The sequence below is a fragment of the Canis aureus genome, chromosome 16 (genome assembly GCF_053574225.1).
Source record: "Canis aureus isolate CA01 chromosome 16, VMU_Caureus_v.1.0, whole genome shotgun sequence".
NCBI classification, from domain to species: Eukaryota; Metazoa; Chordata; class Mammalia; order Carnivora; family Canidae; genus Canis; species Canis aureus.
Genome location: NC_135626.1, coordinates 13,660,216 through 13,681,645, shown reverse-complemented (window position 1 = coordinate 13,681,645; position 21,430 = coordinate 13,660,216). Strand labels below are relative to the sequence as shown.

General features: G+C 49.9%; 2 protein-coding genes across 15 annotated transcripts in view; one reads left to right on the top strand and one right to left on the bottom strand.

The window, feature by feature from the left end:
* Nucleotides 1-17,971, bottom strand: part of SHPK (sedoheptulokinase) — a 45,690-nt gene extending 27,719 nt beyond the window's left edge. Inside the window, exons 1-6 of one of the 10 annotated variants that reach the window (XM_077851670.1) lie at nt 17,955-17,971; nt 9,747-10,001; nt 7,118-7,345; nt 6,816-7,028; nt 5,404-5,737; nt 4,364-4,808 (exon numbers count right to left, since the gene is read on the bottom strand). Coding sequence is in view for 1 of the 10 variants with exons in the window: in XM_077851665.1 (XP_077707791.1) it covers nt 3,749-3,898 (150 nt within the window). In the remaining 9 variants the exon portion in view is untranslated. Of the gene's footprint in view, nt 1-3,165; nt 3,663-3,748; nt 3,966-4,363; nt 4,809-5,403; nt 5,738-6,302; nt 6,458-6,815; nt 7,029-7,117; nt 7,346-9,746; nt 10,002-16,359; nt 16,501-17,954 lie in introns of those variants that run through there. The other 9 variants (XM_077851667.1, XM_077851668.1, XM_077851669.1 and 6 more) reach the window with 9 other exon arrangements.
* On the top strand, nt 4,099-20,904 carry CTNS (cystinosin, lysosomal cystine transporter). Of its 5 annotated transcripts, none has more exons than XM_077851679.1 (12): nt 4,099-4,380; nt 6,971-7,050; nt 9,769-9,847; nt 11,432-11,516; nt 14,816-14,919; nt 15,039-15,170; nt 15,929-16,028; nt 16,121-16,240; nt 17,172-17,342; nt 19,108-19,225; nt 19,496-19,610; nt 19,946-20,904. In XM_077851679.1, the coding sequence occupies exons 2-12, from the start codon at nt 6,990-6,992 to the stop codon at nt 20,025-20,027; spliced, it is 1,167 nt and encodes a 388-aa protein (XP_077707805.1). In that variant the 5' UTR covers nt 4,099-4,380; nt 6,971-6,989; the 3' UTR covers nt 20,028-20,904. The 5 variants fall into 5 exon arrangements, with proteins under 5 accessions (XP_077707805.1, XP_077707804.1, XP_077707806.1 ...); XM_077851678.1 differs by having other exon boundaries at nt 4,100-4,578; XM_077851680.1 differs by having other exon boundaries at nt 4,102-4,578; nt 19,496-20,904.
* The last annotated feature ends 526 nt before the right edge of the window (nt 20,905-21,430 follow it).

Below are 21,430 nucleotides of genomic sequence, written 5' to 3'. Positions count from 1 at the left end.
AACTTAGAAACTCAATGTCCCCAACACACCCCTCTTTACAGATGAAGAAACTGAGGCCCAGAAAAAAGAAATTAACTCAGAAAGGGTCAACAGAGACTCCCTCAAAAATCTTGGTATTTTATTTGCAAATCTTGGTATTTTTATTTGCAAAGCCTGACCTTCCATACAGCTGCCAAGCTTGACCTTGGTGTATACAGTACTTCTTAAGAGTGAAAAGTATGGACATAAGGACGGGGTCATAGGCATTTCCATAGTTCAGTGGTGCTCACTCCAGGGATGATTTTTGTTCCCTAGGGCCCATTTGGCAATATGGAGACATTTGGGGGTATCACAACTGGGTAGGAAGGATTTACTGGCATGTAGTAGGTAAAGGCCAGGAATACTGCTGGATATCCTACAATGCACAGGACAGCTCCCCACAACTCAAAGTATCAACATTGCCAAGGTTGAGATATACTGCTACAGATGAATTATAGTGTCCCAGAGCACAAAACACATGTGGAGGATGCAAGGGGGGCTCTTACTGGCCTCTCCTAAACCCTGCATTAGGTAGGTGTGGCACACTGTGTGCCTGTACACAGAACAGCCTGCCAAACGCTGTGGGAAGCAGGGAAAGCAGTTTTCAAGAAGTGGCCCTATTTCAGGGCCCTTGGGTGACTCAGCTGGTTAAGCACCCAACTCTTGATCTTAGCCCAGATCTTGATCTCAAGATAGTGAGTTCAAGCCCCATACTGGGCTCTACACCCACTGTGGCGCCTATTTAGAAAAACAAGAAAGAGTGGCCCTATTTCAAGAGAAAAGGCAGTGAGTGTCTAAACCCATTCCCTGTAATCTCAGCTCTGCGGCTCATCCCCACAGGGTCAGAGCTGAACATGCCTCCATTTCATACTCCATGTGGTGAAATAATCATTTTTAAATACCCTGATGATTGGGGCACCTGGGTGGCCCAGGTCGTGATCCTGGGGTCCTGAGATCGAATCCCGAATCAGGGTCCCCAGAGGGAGTCTGCTTCTCCCTCTGCCTATGTCTCTGCCTCTCCACCAAACCAGCTCTACAAGAAATATTAAGGGGGACCCTGTATAAGAAAGAGGGAACCCAAAGAAACAATCCACAAAAACAGGGACTGAATAGGTAATATGATGACACTAAATTCATATCTTTCAATACTTACTCTGAATGTTGAATGGCTAAATGATCCCATCAAAAGACTCAGGGTATTGGATTGGATAAGAAAAAGCAATATCCATCTATATGCTGTCTATAAGAGACTCATTTTAGACCTAAGAACACCTACAGCCTGAAAATGAAGGGGTGGAGAACCATTTACCATTCAAATGGTCCTCAAAAGAAAGCAGGGGGGAATCTCTGGGTGGCTCAGCGGTTTAGCACCTGCCTTTGGCCCAGGGCGCTGTCCTGGAGTCCCAGGATCGAGTCCTGCGTCGGGCTCCCAGCATGGAGCCTGCTTCTGTCTCTGCTTCTCTTTCTCTCTATGTCTATCATGAATAAATAAATAAAATCTTAAAAAAAATAATAATAAAGAAAGCAGGGGTAGCAATCTTCTTATCAGATAAAGTTTATCCCAAAGACTGTAGTAAGAGATGAAGAGGTACACTATATCATACTTAAAGGGTCTATCCAACAAGACCTACCATGAATATTTATTCCCTAATGTAGGAGTGGCCAAGTATATCAATCAATTAATAACCAAAGTAAAGAGACACTTAGATAATAATACAGTAATAGTAGGAGAGTTCAACATGGCACTTGCTGCAAATGACAGATATTCTAAGCACAACATTACCAAAGAAACAAGGGCCTTGAATAATATGCTGGACCAAACAGATTTCATAGATATATACAGAATTTTCCATCCAAATGCAACCCAGGAAATTAGAGAAGAATTAAAAAGATTCATGGAAACGAATGAAAATGAAGATACAAACATTCAAAATCTTTGGGATACAGCAAAAGTGGTCCTAAGAGGGAAATATATTGCAATACAAGCCTCCCCCCCAAAAATTGGAAAAAACCTAAATATACAAGCTAACCTCGCACCTAAAGGAACTGGAGAAAGAACAGCAAGTAAAACCTACACCAAGCAGAAGAGAGATAATAAAGATTCGAGCAGAACTCAATGAACTAGAGACCAGAAGAACTGTAGAACAGATCAACAAAACCAGGAGCTTGTTCTTTGAAAGAATTAATAAGATAGATAAACCATTAGCCAGCCTTATTAAAAAGAAAAAAGACTCAAATTAATAAAATCATGAATGAAAGAGGAGAGATCATAACCAATACCAAGGAAATACAAACGATTTTTAAAATGTATTATGAGCAGCTATATGCCAACAAATTAGACAATCTAGAACACATGGATGCATTTCTGGAAAACCACAAATTACCAAAACTGTCTCTGCCTCTCTGTCTCTCATGAATAAATAAAATCTTTAAAAACAAAAAATCTTAAAAGTAAAAAAAAATACCTGTTGCCCCAACCAAATTTTGAGTCTCTATGAAAATGCTAAAAAAAAAAAAAAAAAAAGGCTAAGTGCTCCTGAACTCTTTACCCTCTGAAATGTTTCTGACCAAGATGGACTCTGAACCCTAAAGAACTGAGTCTAGATACGTGGCAAGAGGTTGTGAAAAACAAGCTCTTGGGAATGAGGCTTAGAAAATCCAGGTTTGTGGCTGGAAAGTGCTTAGAGGCCACCGATTTGAACTGGGAGAACAAGCAGGATTGGGGGGGGGGGGTCATAAAGTTATACAGAAAGTTCCTGGATATTGATTTCTGTTGTCAGTTAACTGAACATAGAGCTACCTTTTTCAGGGAATTAATGAAATCCAGCTCTAAGGACTGATGATCTTTCTGAACCCACATCTCCAAATAGATCCCATTATGGTGAAATTCTCCATTTCTACCCTGTAGCTTTCACAAGACACTAGTTTTAATGTATAATGATCCATCGGATCTTTCTCTCTCTCTCTCTCTCTTTTTTTTTTTTTTTTTTTTTAAGATTGTATTTATTCATGAGAGACAGAGAGAGAGGCAGAGACACCCGCAGAGGGAGAGGCAGGCTCCCTCCGGGGAGGATCCCAGGACCCCGGAGTCACGCCCTGAGCCACCCAGGTGCCCCCCCCCCCCCCCGCCCCCAACCTGTTTCTAACATTTTAATCAGCTCATCTCCCCTGTCTCTCCGCTGTCCTTTCTCCAGGGCGTCTCAGCCTTTGGGTCCCGGTGTCTCGCTGCCCGTGTCTGCCTGCCCCAGACCACAGTCCCCCCTGCGGAATGAGCAGAGGCCGCTGAGGCCCGGGTTCCACAGCTTAGTTCCTGAGGAAAATCCACATTCTGCTCTGGGGAACAAACTGAAGCCTGAACTTGAGGACACCGGCAGGTGGGAGGTGCAGAGGGGCAGACAGGAGGAGGCCCGAGGTCACTGCACAGACCAGGGCAGCAACTTCCCGCGGGTCAGAGTACAGAAGGTGGAGGGCAGGGAGCACCGCGGGCCGCGGAGCCACAGCGAGGCCCGCGGAGGCCAGACGGCCCGGAGATCGCCGTCGGCAGCGGGGCAAGCTCCCGGGACCGAATCTCACGTCTCACGGGTCCGAGGGAGCTACAGCAGGGAGGTGGAGGTCGGGCGGGCTGGGGAAGTCAGGGAGGCTTCCTGCAAGAAACAGGGTGTGGAGGAGGCCTCCTCCGAGGAACAAGAGTGGCTCCCTGAGGCGACGCAGCTCCGGGACGCTGCCTCACCTGGGGCGCCGCCGCCTCAGCCCGCGCAGCCCGGGCGCAGCTCGCTAGTACCACGAACCCAGGTGGGTGGCCGGGCGCGGCCTCCAGCAAGGCGGCCTTCACAGACGTGGTGCCCAGGTCAATACCGAGAGTGACCACCCGCGCAGCCATGGCCCGCGACAGCCCCACAGCCGGCGTCTGAGGCGGTGGCGCCCCCTCCCGCGCGTTCCACCGGCTTCCGGGCGCCCGGGCGGGGCGGGGCGGGGCGGGGCGGGGCGGGGCCGGCCAGGCCTTCGGCCACGCCCAACGCGGAGGCTTCTCGCCTTCCCATTGGCCGAGGAAGGCGGAGCCCCGCGCGGGAGGCGGGACCTAGAGGGAGGCTCGCCGCGGTTCCGTAAGACGCGGGTTCTAGGACGGGGGAGACGGTCCCTGGCCTCGTTCGTCGAGGTAGGGCAGGGCTCGCTGACGGGCACTGGGGCTCCGGGAGCCTCTGTGTCCCCTAAAGGTGTCTGAAGCCTCCCACGCACCCGAGCACCCATCCCTGCCAAAGCGCCTGCGCCCCTCTGCTCCGCCGCCACCCGCCCAGTCGTGGGGCTAAGACTAAACTACAGCTCCCCGAGTGCACCGCGCGGAAACCTGTACGCCCAGGTCAGGTGACTACAGTCAGGTGACTTCTGGCCCGCCCTCGCCCAAAATCCAGCTGACGGGGGGCAACACGTTCAGTCGGAAACGGATCCGGCGTCCGGTGTGCTTGGTTCCCGGGCCTAGGGGACCTCGGGCGAGAGCTGGAGCGACCCCGGCAGCCTCCCCCACTTGCCCGGCGGAGCCCCAGAGGGCTGAAGATCGGCACTGTAAGTCGGTTGGGGATCCTGCCGCGCAGGGTTCCGTCACCCAGCAGCAGTCCCGGCCTCGAGACACCAGACGGCTTCCAGGCGGAAAGGCCCGCACGGTGGTGATCGGAGGCAGGGGACACTGGGCTGCCGAGGCGGTGTGGGTGGCCCTACCCCAGGGCGAGTCCGAGCCCCTTCCCTGCGTTCTGGTTAGTTGCCGCCTGAATCCGCGTCGCGGAGTTTGCAGATTACTTCGGAGAAAGGAGATATTGGAAAAATCATTCCACGAACTCCCGTGGGTGTGCCGACCGCGGGTCTGTTTTCGGGGGGACTGGGCAGAATGAGACCCTGCCCTGCATTTCGGAGCATTCAGGCTGGAGGAAGGGAGGACAACTGATTGGGCCCTGCCTTTTCCACTAGAATTGAGAAAAATAACCACCCATGCTTTATGAGAGTTTGCTAGGTGCCCGAGGCAACGGTATTAGTCATTTTACAACACTGTGTATCAACCTTTTTTCCTAATTAGCTACTCCCCACTAGGAAATTTTAATATCACTGATTAACTCTGTTCGAGTGCTGTGGCCCTTTGGAGGGCTACAAGCCCTGTTTTGCATTTCATCTCATTTCAGTCAAATGATGAAGTCTCACTGTCCTTGTTTTCACATTAGGAAATAGAGGAGGTTAAGTAGCACCCCAGAGTCACACAACTTCTAAATGAGAGGCCCCAGCTCCAAACCTGTGCAGTCTATCTACAGGGCACACATTCCTTGACACTTTCTGTATTCTACAAGAGGAGACTCAAGGAGTTCCAGGTTGTAAAACAATTGACAGGATTAAGTCAGATACCTGAAGGAGCTGGGGGCCCCGGACCCCAGGCTGCTCCTGTGATGCATGGTTCGGGAGTGGGAGACTTCTTAAAGTTGTATCTGAGTGAGGCCTGGAAGATAGAACTTAAACAGGAAGAGGGCCAGGCCGAACAGAGCCCATTGTCATGAAATTCTCCAATTCTACTTTGTAGCATTCACAAGACACAGTTTTAGTGAATAGCTATCACTCTACCCTTCTTCTGGCACTTTAATAAACTGAGCTCTCGATGTCTGTCCTGATGTCTTTTCTCCACCCCTGAGGCTGGGGACTTTTGCTGACCAAATATTTGAGTTTCTCAGTCCACATTCCACTCCTGCAGGATGAGAGAGGACCTGGTTAGGCTTGATTCATATCTGATTTCCAGAGGAAAACCCAGACTCTACCCTGAGGGACATTCTGAGTCCTGAACTAAGGTCACAGGCAGGTGTGAGGAGCAGAGAGTGACAAGAGACCCATGGTCATTCCATAGACACAGGAGACCAATTCCCTGCAGGTCAGAGTATAGAAGCTGGGAGGTAGAGAGCATGGAGACACAGCACCAAAGGTGAAGACTCCAGAGAGGCCAGAGGGAGGAGGTCAGTGCCAGGAGGTAGGAAAACTCCTCTGAGATAAGACCTAACAGATCAAAGGGAGCTGCATCAGGCAGAGAGGCCCTGGAGGAGACAGGGACAGGTGGAGGTCAGGCAGGCTGGAGCCACCAGGGAGACTTCTCTGAAGGTAGGGGAAGTCCCTTGAGGCCTTTTGGGAAAACTGAAACCAGAGGGGTTTTTCCACATAGACCTCCCATAGCCCTCGCCACAGGAATCCCAGAAGTTGTCAGGTGGGAGGGCCGAGGCTCTGCATGCTCAGGCAGCACATATAGACCAAGTTACAGATACCCGTGCCGACCTGCCCCATCTTGACACGTGGTTCCCCTGCTGTGCTTTGGGGTTACAGGTATTCTGTAGTGTGTCTCCCTCACTTAACCAGCTTCTTCTGGGCTAATCTGGGGCTTGTCCCTCGCTGGGTCCCCATTATGAGTCATCCCTGCCGCTCCTGGAGAGGTGACCCTTGTCAAATGAGAAAGTGTCAGTGGTGCCATTAGCCACTTAGACTTTTGTCCCCGGACAGAGAATGAAATTAATTTCTTTAAGGTTCATAGGTTCACAAAGTCAAACATCTGACCACAGTTTGGATAACTTTTGGAGAAAAAGAACCCTCAGCCAATAAAACTGCATTCCTTCTTTTTGTTAACTAGGTTACAAGAAGCAGTTAAAGAGGGAAAAATTCAGTGTTTGTCTACTTTCTCAGAGTGGAACCTTACACAACACACTTAGCCTCTCTGAGCCCTTGTCTCCACCTGTCAAAGAAAGCTAAGTTCCACACCTACCCACCCCCCTCCCCCCAGTCACCTCCAAGCTGGTGATGCAAATTGCATGAGGTCACAGGTGTGAGGTGAAAGTGCTTTATGAACTGTCTGTGCCATGATTCCAGGTGGCATATTGTCCATTTGTTGCTGAGCTGCTCCCACTTTAACCTGAACTTCTCTTGCGGTTTTTCTTTCTAGTTCTTTGAAATTGAGAAACATGATAAGGAGTTGGCTGATTATTTGTATCCTTCTTCCCCTGCAGCTTATAGAGAAATGTGGTAAGTTTAGAAATGGGCCATCAACTTTGTAAAGAGGGAGATGGTGCAATAGAGTAAGTAGCCTGACCTGATAATAGCCAAGGGTGTAGGACTGTCCAGCCTGCACTGGTCTGCTGGTGATGGAGCAGACCCAGGTCTTCAGGAGTTTCACAAGGATCCAGATGATTCCACAAATAATTGCCCATCTTCTAGGAAGTGCTTCCTGCCTTTTCTGTACCCCCAAAGTCAAGTTGTGGAGCTCCAACAACTCCCTGCTCTGTGGACCTCACAGAGGAATTATAAGTCCTAGGAGATGCTGCAGAAGCAAATGAATAGGCCACCTTGTTGTAAGATGAAAAAGCTTCTCAGGGAGAAACTGAGGAACAGGGTACAGCAGCCCAAGTGGGGCTAGGAGCCTCACAGAACACAGGCTGGATGTCAAAAAACACCTGAGGGGGCATCTTTGTGACATTTAACCTTCAGAGCAGAGCCCTGAGAGACGTGCATCATTCTATCAATTCTCCCAGTGCTTAAAACATTGCTGAAATTCCTCCCATGAGAAAGAAGGAAAGTGTTTAGCACTCCTAGGATGGCAGACCCGTTATTTTGATCATCAGTTTGTCTCTTGTCCAAAAACTAATATACTGGGCAGCCCCCGTGGCTCAGCGGTTTAGCGCCACTTTCAGCCCGGGGTGTGACCCTGGAGTCCTGTGATTGAGTCCCACATCGGGCTCCCTGCATGGAGCCTGCTTCTCCCTCTGCCTGTGTCTCTGCCTCTCTCTCTCTCTTTCTGTGTCTCTCATGAATAAATAACCTTTAAAAAAAAAACAAAAACTAATATATCTGGGGCGCCTGGGTGTCTCAGTCAGTTAAGTGCCTTTGGCTCAGATCAAGATCCCAGGGTTCTAGGATGGAGTCCCATGTCTGGCTCCCTGCTCAGCGGGGAGCCTGCTTCTCCCTCTCCTCCCCCTCTCCCTCCCCCTGCTCGTACTCGCGCGTGTGCTCTCTCTCTCTCTCAAATGAATGAATAAAATCTTTTTTAAAAAATCAAATATATCTTTAAATCCCTAAGGATTTCGAGTCAATCTTATACAAACAATACAAATCCTGCAGAAGCTTCCAGCGAGCCATACACAGTGGCTGTACCATTTGTTATCTGGCCTCTTGAAGGCTCTTCCAGTTTTGTTAAACCATCAGTCATGTCACTTTGCAGTTACATCTTGTGAATAAACAATTTCCAAGGTGGTGCCGTGAAGCCTGGTATTTCTCAATACAAATTCTAGAGCCCCACTCCAGACCTGCTAGATTATTTATATTCTCTGGGCCTGAGGCCCTAATGTGTGTCACACCTGCACTGTGAGGCTTTAGATAAAGCCCTGGAAGAAGAACCACCACCACCTCCATTATTTTTTTTTAAGATTTTATTTATTTATTCATGAGAGACACAGAGAGGCAGAGACACAGGGCAGAGGGAGAAACAGGCTCCCAGCAGGGAACCCAATGCAAGACTCGATCCCAGGACCCTGGGATCACGCCCTGAGCCAAAGGCAGACACTCAACCATTGAGCCACCCAGGCGTCCCCACCACCTCAGTTATTACAGAGGGGGAACTTAGGCTCAGGAAAGGGTAAAAGTCTTCCCCTAAAGTCACAGAGCTAGAAAGTAGCAAAGATTGGACCTGCATAGGATCCCTGCTCCATTTTATTTCTTTGCCTCCTTTCCAGCCTCATCATCTAAAACTTCAGATCTCAGTTTTTTATTTTATCCCTGGAGGGAACTGAGGACAGAGAAACCCAGACCCTTCGCCACAGCCGCTCCCCGTATAAGGACCATCTTAATCAAATTGAGCTCCTTTCCCCTGTGGACTCCCTGCCAGTTCTAGATTCATGCCACTCCTTAGTCCTTGCATAACCCTGAAGGTCCTGAGGTGAAGGAGGTGAGGTGAACAGGTGCCTGGGGCTTTGAGCACACCTGCAAGCAGGTTGGAGTAGGCGTGTGGGCCTCCCAGGGAACACAGGAAGAAGTCAGCGAGAGGCTAACTCACTCTGGTTCTGTGGCCAAGTTGCTGTAGGGTACTCGGCCTCCCAAACCTGCTTCACTCCCAAGGCCCATTTGTCTACCTTATCCTGCATTAATAGCTTAATGCCAAGAGGAATAGTGATAGTGAGACTGATAGACAATTTCCCCCTGGCTCCCCAAGCATGGTCAGCCCTCAGGAAGGGGATCGGTGAGCCCAAAGGGATTCTTTACAAACAGGATAGCTGGGCCCTGTGTGTCTCTTGAGAGTAGAGGAAGGGGCTGGACCAGGTCTGCAGGGCCATTTGAACTCCATGAACAGAGGAGACCCCTGTGCTTTCCCATCTTAAGTGTTTTAAGTCCTCATTTTCCAGTCCCAGATCAATGCTTGAATTCCTGTGTGACAGTTTTTGGGTTCCATTGTTCTAGAACTATCTCTGGGTAACTCAGCCTCAGAGCCTGTCAGTGTGGGGAAGAGGAAGCTACTGTGTTTCCTGCTCAGGCCTGTGTCCACCTCTGTCTCTCTGGCAGCAGAAGGGAAAAGAACGTAATGAAGGCTCAGGTTTCCAGGCCCATCACCTATCCTCTCAGGACCTCCATGTCTTCTTCTAGAAGATGGGGGTTGTCATGAGCCAGAGCTCATGAGGTCAGATGTCAGGGACTCACATCCCAGTTTCCCCTGTGGGCTTGAGTTCCCTGACCTAATGGTTTGGATCCTTCCAGGGTCGACAGTTGACTTCACTGTTCCTGCTACAGTAGAGCTGGAAAATGGAAGCTCAGCCAACACCAGCATCATCCTTCAGTAAGTTCCTGGGCCCGGCTCTGGATTCATTCATCCCATGGCCAGGTCAAGGCTGACTCCTGGCTCCATCTGTTCATATTTCAAGTGTAATGCCTTTGCCTCTTCATTTTAAGACAAGTGGATATCTGTATGGTATTACCAAGTCCCTTCTTTCCTGAGAAGATAAAATAAGCTTTAAAAACTTAAAAATAAAAATTTTAAAAACTTAAAAATATATAAGAAAAAGACACGCCAGAGAAAGAGAGATGATAGCAGGTGTCTGGAGACTGGGGCCCCAGAGTTTCTCTACTCCCAGCCACTGAATCCTTGTTTCTGGTCAGAGGAGAAGGAAGGAGGCTTTCCCCTGTAGACAGGAGCCTTTTCCCCAGCTGAGAGATGGCCTTGAGCCACCTGCAGTTGATGCCAGACCTCAGAGTGATCCTTTTCAAGGCTCTAAGTATCTGATGAGAGCCCTGAAGGTGAAGGGGCAGGGACCTGAGCTTCTCAGCAGCACTTCTGAAAGCAGAAGTGACCCATATATGGTGGATCCCATTCATGGCAACATTCCCACTTGTTCAGAGTCTCAGCCTTATCTGAGAGTCTTACTGGCTGACCTCTCCTGGTTCAGGCATGAGGAGCCAACCTAGTACCGAGTGCCAGAGAGTCTGCCTCCCCCTCCATATCCTTCACTGCCTCTCCCTACTCTTACCTCCCAGCCATGAGAATCCCCCACGATTGGGATCCCTGGGTGGCTCAGCAGTTTGGCGCCTGCCTTCGGCCCAGGACGTGATCCTGGAGTCCCCAGATCAAGTCCCACGTCAGGCTCCCTGCATGGAGCCTGCTTCTCCCTCTGCCTGTGTCTCTGCCTCTCTCTCTCTCTCTCTCTCTCTCTCTCTCTCTGTGTCTCATTAATAAATAAATAAAATCTTTAAAAAAAAATTAAGAATCCCCCCACGATAAAGAGCTGGAGCCCTGTCCTTTTCTCTGTACCCTTCTCCCTTTTCTTCACCTTCCTGGGAAGTCTGATTTCAAACCTGAGCTTTGGTAGCAACCTGCATTCCATCCCAGCCCTTGCCACCTTATAAATCTGACAAGCCATCTCCTCACCACATCGCCCCTCTCCAGAATCCTTCAGTGACTTTCCATGGCCTTCCAAATTAACTCCAGGTCTGTACATTCACACTTGAGGACACCACCAGCTACTCCCATCAGACACCTCTCCTGGCTTTCTGGGGACACACCAGTCCCTGCTCAGACCTGAGTCCTTGAAAGCCTTCTCTACCAGAGCAGATGCATGGTCCTTTTGGCCTCTGAACACCTCAGTTGGCAGTCACAGCCAATTCCCCACTTTCTCATGTTCTCACCTGGCCCCCCTTGGGGCTCTTGTCTCCTGATACAGATAGAAAGCCCCTAAGGAGCAAGGACCCCACCCCTACCACTCAGGGCCTAGCATATAGCACTTTTAGCCCAAATTGCTTGAGAAGTGACAGATGCAAAATCCCTAATTGCTTGAGCAGTAACAGGCCCAATGTGAAATCCAGAGGGTTAGTTGAGATCTCACAGTGTCCAACTACTCAGCAGTAATCAGACTCTTATCCTCCACAGGCATCCATTAAATGCAACCTTGGTGATCACTTTTCAAATCACATTTCGTTCAAAAAATGTTACTATCCTTGACCTCCCTAATGAAGTAAGTAATGAATTTCAACTACTGGGTAACAAAATACTTTTCAAGTAAGTGCTTGTAGAAATAGGCCACCTTGTTTTTCTACTGTGGGCTGTCCCTGTTCCAGCACTCTAAAAATCTCCGATTTTGGCTTTGTTCATCTCTTTGAGGATGGGCATTTTATGCCATGTAGATGGAATTAGGAAGGTGGTGGTAAGAAATGTAAAGCAAAAAGGGTTCTGGGAATGTAGAAGAAATTCTTAATAAGATGGCTGCTTCTAGAGGGTATTGGCAGACCAGCAGTATTGTCCCTGCTTGAAAACCTTTTAGAAATACAGAATCATGGGTTCCATCCCCAAACCTACTGATACAAAACCTGCATGAGTAAGATCCCCAGTGATTTAGGCCCACACCTAAGTTTGCAAAGCACTCGTCTGATATTCCATTGGTTAAGTGTTATTTCCAAAAACCAGTGCCAGGTGCCGTCTAATGATAACTATTCATGGCCCTTCTGCATTTATCTGTTCATGTATACATTGCTTCTACCTTAACCAACATTTGACCCAATTACCATTGATCAGATAAAAATATCAGTAGGGGAGGCAGCAATGTAGAGAATAAACAAGAGTTTAAAAAAAAATAGACAAGATAAATGCAGGGATTACTGTGCAGCATGTCACAAGGCCCTGTGCGGTTGTAGAAACGGGCTGCAGGTTGGCTCTGAAGCCCCCGGCAAGAAAACAGTACTGAAGCATGTGATCAGATAAAGAGTATCAACCCAGAAGGGCCTTGTGTGGGAGGGCATTCCCCTCTCACTCTCTGGTGAACACCACACCTCATTAGACAGCCATTTCTCACAACTTTCACCTGCCCCAGGGTGAGAAGCCTGCTGCAGGGTAAGAAAGCCATTGGTTCTTACAGCAGGTCATGGCACCCAGCTGAGATCTGGTTTGATCCACAGATCAAATTTAAAGTCTGAGAAATGATGCTGATTACCTAGCTTAGGGCCAGACATCCGAATGAAAGTATCTTTTCAAAATCAGTGAAAATCAAGCATGTCTTAAGGGAAAGAAGCCTGACACAGAAAAGCCTACTCTGTATGCTTCCTTGTGCATGAAGTACAAACACTGTCAAGGCCAATCTATGCTGTTGATCAGCATAACACTTTCCCCCTGGGGAGCAGGTGGACCTGGAAAGGAGCAGAATGGAGCTTCTGGAGCGCTGGAAGTGTTCCATTTCTTGACCTGTATGTTTGAACTGGGTTTGTGGTTGTTACTTCATCAAGCTGTGATGTGTGTACTTTTCTACACATATGTTGCAGTTCAATTTTTGGAAAATTTTAATGGTGGATAACATTGTATGTCAGCTATAATTTTAAAAAATCCATGGCAGGAGTCAAATCCAGTTATAGAATGGTCTCTATGGGTACTGACCCACTTTCCAGGGTTCAGCCTATATGGCCCCTTCCCCATCCAGCTCTAACCACTCCTATCTACTACTCCCTGTGCCGTTGGAAACCACTGGTTAGAACTTGGGGGTCAGGCAGCCTCGGACCCTGACCTATGAGCCTTGGACGAGATAACTCCATCCAATATGTGATTAATTCCTCATTTATAGGCAAATAATGTCTCCTTGACAGGGTTGTGAGGATTAAAAGCAGTAGCAAGTATAAGATGCCTAGGATTTTACGTGGTATGTAGAAAGAAAACACTCATAAAAAATAGTGGTAAATTTTGCTGTAGACCTAAAACTGTTCTTTTTTTTTTTTTTTTTTTTTTTACCTAAAACTGTTCTTAAAATAAACTTTATTGGGGCGCCTGCGTGGCTCAGTCAGCTAACTGTCTGACTCTTGATTTCAGCTCAAATCATGATATGATATCATGAGATATCATATGGGTCATGAGATTGGGCCCCACATTGAGCTCCATGCTAAGCGTGGAGCCTAATTAAGATTCTCTCCTTCTCTCTCTGCCCATCCCCATTTGTGTGTATCTGCTCTCTTTCTTTCTCTCTAAAAAAATTAATTAAAAATAAAGCTTATTAATTAAAAGAAAAAGATAGTGATAGTTACAGTTTCCTTCTGCCTTGTATCAGTTGGTTTCTAGTTGACCAATTTTCTTTCTACCTAGTTCCTAAAGCGATTTAGTGGCCACTTACAGATATACGAACAACATGGCCAAGAAAACTAGTTAAAAATAAAAAATAGCCAAGAGTGGTACATGTCATGAAGATGTGGCTTGCAAGAGGTGGGCAAGCTACACCGTGAATCAGACTCTGGGCTTTGCAGCAGCCACTTACAGCATTTCACTTGTTCTGCCAAAGCCTCCTGATTTCTGATGCTAAAAACAAAAAGACAATCCTTCCAGGGTCCTCATAAAGAAGCCACTGAATTCTAATGGCTGCATCCTCACAATGCCTGTGGTATGGGTGAGGGTCTGGGGCCTAGAGCAACGTCCACAGAGCAAAGAGAAGGAGATAGTTAGTTCAGGGAAGGTATCATGCTGCTTGGAAGATTTGAGAATGTCAGGGAGAGTGAATGAGTAGGAGATCAAAGATTGCAGGGGTTAGCCCGGGTGGCTCAGCGGTTTAGCACCACCTTCAGCCCAGGGCCTGATCCTGGAATCCCGGGATCAAGTCCCACATCAGGCTCCCTGCATGGAGCCTGCTTCTCCCTCTGCCTGTGTCTCTGCCTCTCTCTCTCTCTCTCTCTCTCATGAATAAATAAATAAAATTAAAAAAAAAAAAAAGATTGCAGGCAGACTCTGAGTACTGTGTCTTGGAGCAAAGCTTTTGATATGTATCGAGCAGAAGTGAGTGTTCTCCCTGACAAGTGTCTGTTGTATGTACCTCTTCTGTCTGTCACTCAGCAGCCACACTGGGAATGGGGCAGAGGAGCCCTCCATTATAATGGAAGTAGAAGTAATAGCAGTCATAGTATTTTTTGGACATCATGCCAGTCATAAAAACTCTGTAGACACTTCTGTTATCCCCTTGTACAGGTGAGCAAACTGAGGTCAGAGCTTGAATAACTTGCCTGCGATCGCATGGTTAGTGAAAAGAGAAGAGCTTTCCCACCTCCTCTGGGAATTGAGGCAGGGGAGGGCCTAAGGGCAGGGCTGTTCTGCTCAGAACATCTAACACGCAGGTATTGGGGCGAGGGAGGGTAGTTGGTCCAGTGTTTCTCCCTCTTATGAGTAAGTTCCTGGAAGGCAGGGACCACATGTGATCCATCCCACCATTCCCTAAAGTGTAGCCTAGAGCTAGACACTCAGTGAGGTCCTCATAACCCTGTAGCACTAGATCAAATTTAGTTTTCCTAACAGGTTGTGGTGCCTCCGGGAGTGACAGAGTCCTCTTTCCAAGTGACATCTCAAAATGTTGGACAAGTTACTGTTTATCTGCACGGAAATCATTCCAACCAGACCAGGTAAGCTGACCTTAGCCTACGTGGGCCTTACACGATGAGATGGTAGACAGGCAGTGTAGGGTCCGTGGGGGTATCCTTCAAGCCCAGCCTCAGCTCATCTGTGACCAAATTCTTTCTAGCCCAAGGATCCGCTTCTTGGTCATCCACAGCCATGTCATTAGCATCATAAACCAGGTGATCGGCTGGATTTACTTTGTGTCCTGGTCCATCTCCTTCTACCCCCAGGTGATCACCAATTGGAGGCGGAAAAGGTAACTGCTAAGCTTTCTGTGAAGTTACTTGAGGCTGGTAAGATGGGAGGCATTCCGGAGAGGCTGCAGGCAGCATGGGCTCAGGCTTTCCTCCTCTGCTCTTCTCTCTTCTTGCCCTTTCTATAAGTGTTCAGTGCGAAAGCTCTAAGAGCCTGTGGCAGGACTTGCAGCTCTGGACATTTGGTCTGTGGCCCAGTTCAGCCCCCCACTATGACAGCAACAAAATGGGGCTTTTCAGGGAAATGGAGAATGGGCAGTGTTGGGTGGGGGGGGAGTCCAACAAATCTGCTCTGTTCTTGATCCATCCAGCACTGGAGGAATTAGTCTCAAGTCTTACTGCAGGGCCAGAGCTGGCCCTTCAGCCTTGGATGTTAAGCAGCCACCCAACTCTGACTTTAGAGACAGGGTGGGCCTGGAGTTGTATCTATGCACAGCAAGGACCCAAGCTCTCCTGCAGCCTCCCTAGCCACATGGGCCTCATTGGGGGCTGCTGAGCTGGGAGCCAGGGAGGAGATGCTTCCTCTCTGGAGGAGGCTTCCAGGACTTCCCACTGGGGCCAGGACTTAAAGAGGCAGGATACAAGCAGGGGGGTGGGGAGCATGGGCAGGGGGCAGGAAACCAGTACTCAAGAGGGTGGGATTGATTGAGATGTGGAAAGGGAGCTGAGGATGGTGCTTTTCTTGGGAGAGCTGTATCCCCTCCTCTCCTCCCCAGTCTCACCCTTTGCCTTGCTGTCTCTTCATCACTCCATGCCACAGTGTCGTTGGTCTAAGCTTTGATTTCGTGGCCCTAAACCTGACAGGCTTCGTGGCCTATAGCGTGTTCAACATTGGTCTCCTCTGGGTACCCTCCATCAAGGTACGGCACTGCCTGCCCCCTGCAGCCCTGCCCAAGCTGTTTGGTAGCCTGGCTGCACTTCACCCCCAAGCTTCTCCCAAACCCTCAAATAGGAGCAGTTTTTCCTCAAATACCCCAATGGAGTGAACCCCGTGGACAGTAATGACGTCTTCTTCAGCCTGCACGCCGTCGCCCTCACCCTGGTTGTCATGGTGCAGTGCTTCCTGTATGAGGTGAGAGATGAATCTGGTGCCTACCCCACTGGAGGTTGCCTAGGCCAATGCCTGCCACCCCCACTTGCCACCCATACCTTCCACTTTACAGAAGACACAGAAACTCAGCAGCTACTTACTGGACTAATAGACTTGGCCCTGCGCTGGATACAGGGGACACCCGTGATGAGCCCAAGCCCTCAGGCCCCCTGGCCTGGGGTGAGGGACACAGAGAGGCAGTGATGACCCAGCAGATTGTGAGCTAAGCAGGAGGGAGGACACAGAAGTTAGGGTGGGGCAGCCCCAGCGGGAAAGCAGAGCTATGAAGGCCTAGGGGCAGTGAGAGAACTAGGAGCAGGTGAGTATGGCTGGGACTCAGGGTCCTGGTGAGGGGCACAGGCTCCCGAGGGTCTGTGGGGCCAGTCTCCCCACAGCTGTATTGCTGGAGGGCTGTTGGGTGTCTCAGCAGGGAAAGGCACCATTAGGCTGGTTTTGGGGGATCACTGACATGCATGTTTTCTCTTACTTCCCTGTGGGTACACTGCTTCCCTTGGGGAGCTCCCTCTGCACATGTAAGATCAGCCAGGGACTGCTTGGCTCCCATCTTCATGAACCTTCTAGGTATTCTTACCCTTTGCTGTGAAGCCCAGTGAAGGAGGCCTACCTTGGGAAAAGGTAGGGGTGAGGGATTGGTTCAGAGATGATCAGACTCCACTTGGATCAGGGAATGATCAGGCCTCTGGTGTGTTACAGGCCACATTTCCAGCTCCTGGTGGCCTCCAAGAGGCCCCAGCTCTGCAATGTGGGAACAAGGAGAAAATGGGCTCTGAAAAGACTAGGGACTGAACTAGAGACCCTAACAGTGACAAGGGTGTGGTGGGCACTGGGTAATCTGTGCCCCTCTCCTCCCTCCCCGCCACTTGTTCCCTTTTCTTGTCTCTGTCACCCTCAGCGGGGCACCCAGCACGTGTCCTGGCCTGCCATCAGCTTTCTGGTGCTCTCGTGGGTCTTCGTGCTTGTCACCATGATTTTGGCTGCAGTCAGGGTGATCACATGGCTGCAGTTTCTCTTCTGCTTCTCCTACATCAAGCTCGCAGTGACGCTGATCAAGTATTTTCCACAGGTACCTCTGGGGCCTTCCTTACCCTTCACGTGGCCATTAGCGTGAGTGAGACAAGATAGAGAGCCCAGATCCTGCTCCCGTGGGGCAGCTTCTAGCTGGGGTGAGGAGATGTAAATGGAGAGTTGCAATGGAAGCCATGAGCCCAGCCAGAGCAGAGCCAGGCAGAAAGCTGGCCAGAAAGACTGTTGCATTCCCTGGAGCCATGAATCACCTGAGAAAGTCAGTGGAGATTTCTCTGAGCTCATGCTCAGCTCTGGGCATCAGGTGGTACAGGTCACTTGTCTCCCCATCCCAGTCTTTCCTAAGGACTTCAGTTCTGTCCCCATTGCTCTGACGACCCTGACAAGCAGCAGCAGGACACTTGGGAAAGATGGAGAGGAGGCAGCCCAGCGCTACAACCTCTGACCTCCATCTCCCATCCAGAGACCTCATGCAGGATCCACCTTAAGGGTCCTCAGCATGCTACCCCAAGTACTAGATCCTGCTCAGATTCAGAGACTTAGAGTTCAGCACACTTTCCCCCTTTGCCCAAAGGGACCAGGACACAACGAGGTGGGAAGTAGCTGCCAGTGGTGGGCACCCCCACTGAATCTAGGGCCTCCTCTAACTCACCCCATTTTCCATGAAGACCCCTCTTCAGTTTCCCCAGTGCAGAGAACCTTGTATTTCATGGGCTCAGAAAGGAGAGTCTTTTGGCCAGAGTCAAGGCTCATCTCCTGGAGGGCAGGGAAACAGATCCAGGCTCCTAAGGGTGAGCAGGACTCAATTTTGTGGGCAAGAGAGGAGAGGGCATTCCAGGCTGGGGGCAGCCTACAAAGCAGAGAAGTATGAAAGGCAGTGAGGAGCAATGTTGAAGCTAAAAAGGTAGGACCAGAAAAAAAAAGTGTATTATAAAAAACAAAAAAGGTAGAGTCACACCTTACGGGGTTGGGGAAGAAGGCTTCAGAGTGGAGTGGAGGAAAGTCTTAAGGAAAGTAAGGCCACAGTCCCTGAGTGTGGGAAGGCTTGGGCCTGGTCAACCCAGGAGGCAGGAGCCCCACTTGTTGATGTTTGGAATTGCCCCAAGACTGGAGAGATGGCCCCAAGCATGAAAGAGGGTAGGAAGAAGGGGACTGACAGGTGGCCGACTGAGACAAGACCACTACGGACCACTACCTCTTGGCTGATAGGACAGTTGCCCCAGTAAGTCCAGAGCGTTCTGGCATTGGAGGAAGGATATATGGCAGTGGCAGCAGAAAGTGGGATGCCCAAATGCACCCACCCACTAGACCTAGAAAGCCTGAGATGGAAGTCCCCAGAGCCCAGTCAGAGCTAAGGTGGGAGCCAAGTCCACTTTACAGATGGGGAAAACTGAGGCTAGGAGAACTCTAGTAACTCTTCCAAGGTAACCTCCAGACCAGGCAACTGACTCCCAGCTGTGTTCATAAGGACAACATGAAGTCCAGGCTGAGTTTCTCCTTCATTGGAGGTGAGAAGAAAAATCAATTGCTGGTTTGTCCCAGAACAGGGAAGATGAAGATGGAGAGGCAGCATCTCCCCCTCCTTTGCAGTTGTGAGGTGCAGGAATGGGAGGATGAGGTGTTTGCCCACACGAGACTTCTGGACCCGCCCATACTGTTCCCTGGGCTGGTCATCGTGTTCTTTGCTGCTGAGGCCCAAGCACATGAGTGGGAGGAATTAGAGCTGCTCTTGTTGGGAGAGGCAGTCACAAGTTATAAGAGGCAGCCACCCAGCCCCCTCACCACCGTCCTTCTATCTGACACAGGCCTACATGAACTTTCACTACAAAAGCACCGAGGGCTGGAGCATTGGCAACGTGCTTCTGGACTTCACTGGGGGCAGCTTCAGCCTCCTCCAGATGTTCCTCCAGTCCTATAATAATGGTGAGTCAGCCAGCAGGCAGCCGCCCATCTGGTGGGCTGAAGGCACAGGGGGGCCAGGCTTCCTGGGATACCGCTCCACCCACCCCCAGCCCTTCAGCCAGGGACTCCAGGCCAATCCCAGCAGCCCAAGTGGGGATTTTGTAGCTGGAGGATTTGTGGTTTCCTGGGCAGATGAGGACACCCCCCACCCCACCCAAGAGCCCCACATGCTGCAGCTGTTTCAAGAGCTGCCAACTTAAAACCAACTCAGTCCCCTATGGCTGTTCACAGACCAGTGGACACTGATCTTTGGAGACCCAACCAAGTTCGGACTCGGCATCTTCTCCATCTTCTTCGATATCGTCTTCTTCATTCAGCACTTCTGCTTATACAGAAAGAAACCAGGGTACGACCAACTGAACTAGTACCCAGGGACCCAGCATAAATGGTCCTGGGCCCTGTGCATGCCAGGAAGGCCAGGGCAGAGGCTGGAGTGCAGGGCTGGCTCAGTGTGCTGCCAGTGTTGAAGCACTGTCTTCCTCGGGGCCAAACACCTTACACACAAACCAGCCTGCCTTCAGCCAGGACTTTCCCGGACCAGGCTGGGGAGGAGCCTCCCTCTGAGACAGATACCAGACTCTGAGATGGAAAACCACACCGCAGACGGCCCCTTCCCAGGCCTTGCCAGTCAGGCATCTGGCCCTCCTGCATCTTGATGCCACCGTCTTTATTTTCTTTAAGGCTTCAGGCAGCACAAACGGGTTCTGACAGCCATCCCAGGCAGGATTGGGTGCTGAGCTTGGAGCCGAAGGCCTTGACCTAAGCAGCCATTGTTTCTGGGAGCAGCTTGAAGGACTGACCCCGCAGGTGTGAGCCAAAGGCATTTCGCTGCCACTGCTATTCCCAGAGACCCAAGCAGCCAGGTGGTGTGGCCAGTGGACTCAGAGGTGTTGGTGCTAGAAAGGACAGGATTTGGGGGTTAGGCCCTTCCCCGAAGGCCACACTGAACACTCACCTTCCTGATGCTGTTTCTACATAATTCAACTCCCCCCAACTGTAATCACAGGTGACCCAGGCTAAGGTCTGGTAAAGAAACTAGATTTCTAAGCCTTGAAGTGACCAACAGATTGGTTCTGAGCTAGGCTTGTGCCCAACCCCTCTGGATCCTTATCACACTAACCCCTTTTGGGTTTTTTGGAGGGATGTTCTGGAAGTGGGTGGCTTAGTGTCTCCACCTTCTGCCTACCTCTACTTTCCCAGAGTCAGGGACCCTATTTAATCCCCTTTGACTGCTCCTTATCTTGTGCTGGTGTATAGGGTGTGTGGATGCGCGTGTGCACACGTGCACACACACACACACCAGTCTGCCTTAGAGGCCAGGAAGACCTGACAAATGGTGAGAGAAGCTCCCCTGTAGGGGAGGAGGGCTGGCCCCCTTCCTTCACTTACCCCAGATCCTACCTGAGAGCAACTTTTTGGCTGTTCAGGAGTCTCTCATAAGGACTTGAGACCACTCACACAATCCTCATGGGCCCAACCCTTATTCCAAACCTCCTTCCCTTCTATCCCAGGCTGTCCTTCCTGTGGCAGGAGGGGAGGGTGCCAGGATGTGCCTTGTCAGTTCACGTTCAGACCTTTTACTACAAGATTAATGTGAGGTGCCTATATCCTTAATTAAAATGATTTGTTTCCTTTCTGCACACTGAGCACTTGCCAGATGTGGGAGGTAGGTGTGTTGGCTTCAGAACCAATTCTTGGGGCTTAAGGAGACAACCCTACTTACTTCATGTAAGGAAACACTGGAGTTGCAAACTATGCTGATGGCGAGGTGGCTGCATGCCGACCGGCATTCATCAGGGGAGCCCTCTTGGGTAGTGCAAGATGCCTGCCTGCTCAGGGCCAGGTAGGTCACACAGGTACCATTACCAAGGGTATGTTGCTCAAGCTGGAGTTAAGGAGCATGGGTTGGATGGGTTAAGGGTGCTCTTATGGGCGGGGGGGTGGGGGGGGTGGGCATTTTATTTTTCAAATTATTCTTCTATCCAAATATCCAAGAATTTAGGATCTTGTTTCCCTAAAACAGTTTCCAGCCTGACCAACCCCACAGACGTATTTTATTTGGGCTACTCTGTATGTTACTGGGTACCACACTGTAAAAATAGGAGATTTCAGGTTTCTGATGGAAAATTTGAAAAACTCGATTTGGCAGTTACAGATAAGCCCTCA

What these genes read in the sequence shown, in the direction of transcription:
- CTNS (XM_077851677.1), top strand. Translation starts at nt 9,687, where the DNA reads ATGAGGTCAGATGTCAGGGACTCACATCCCAGTTTCCCCTGTGGGCTT. An exon ending in AACACCAGCATCATCCTTCA is followed by an intron (nt 9,848 to 11,431) that starts GTAAGTTCCTGG and finishes TATCCTCCACAG; the next exon opens with GCATCCATTAAATGCAACCT. An exon ending in TCTGGGTACCCTCCATCAAG is followed by an intron (nt 16,029 to 16,120) that starts GTACGGCACTGC and finishes ACCCTCAAATAG; the next exon opens with GAGCAGTTTTTCCTCAAATA.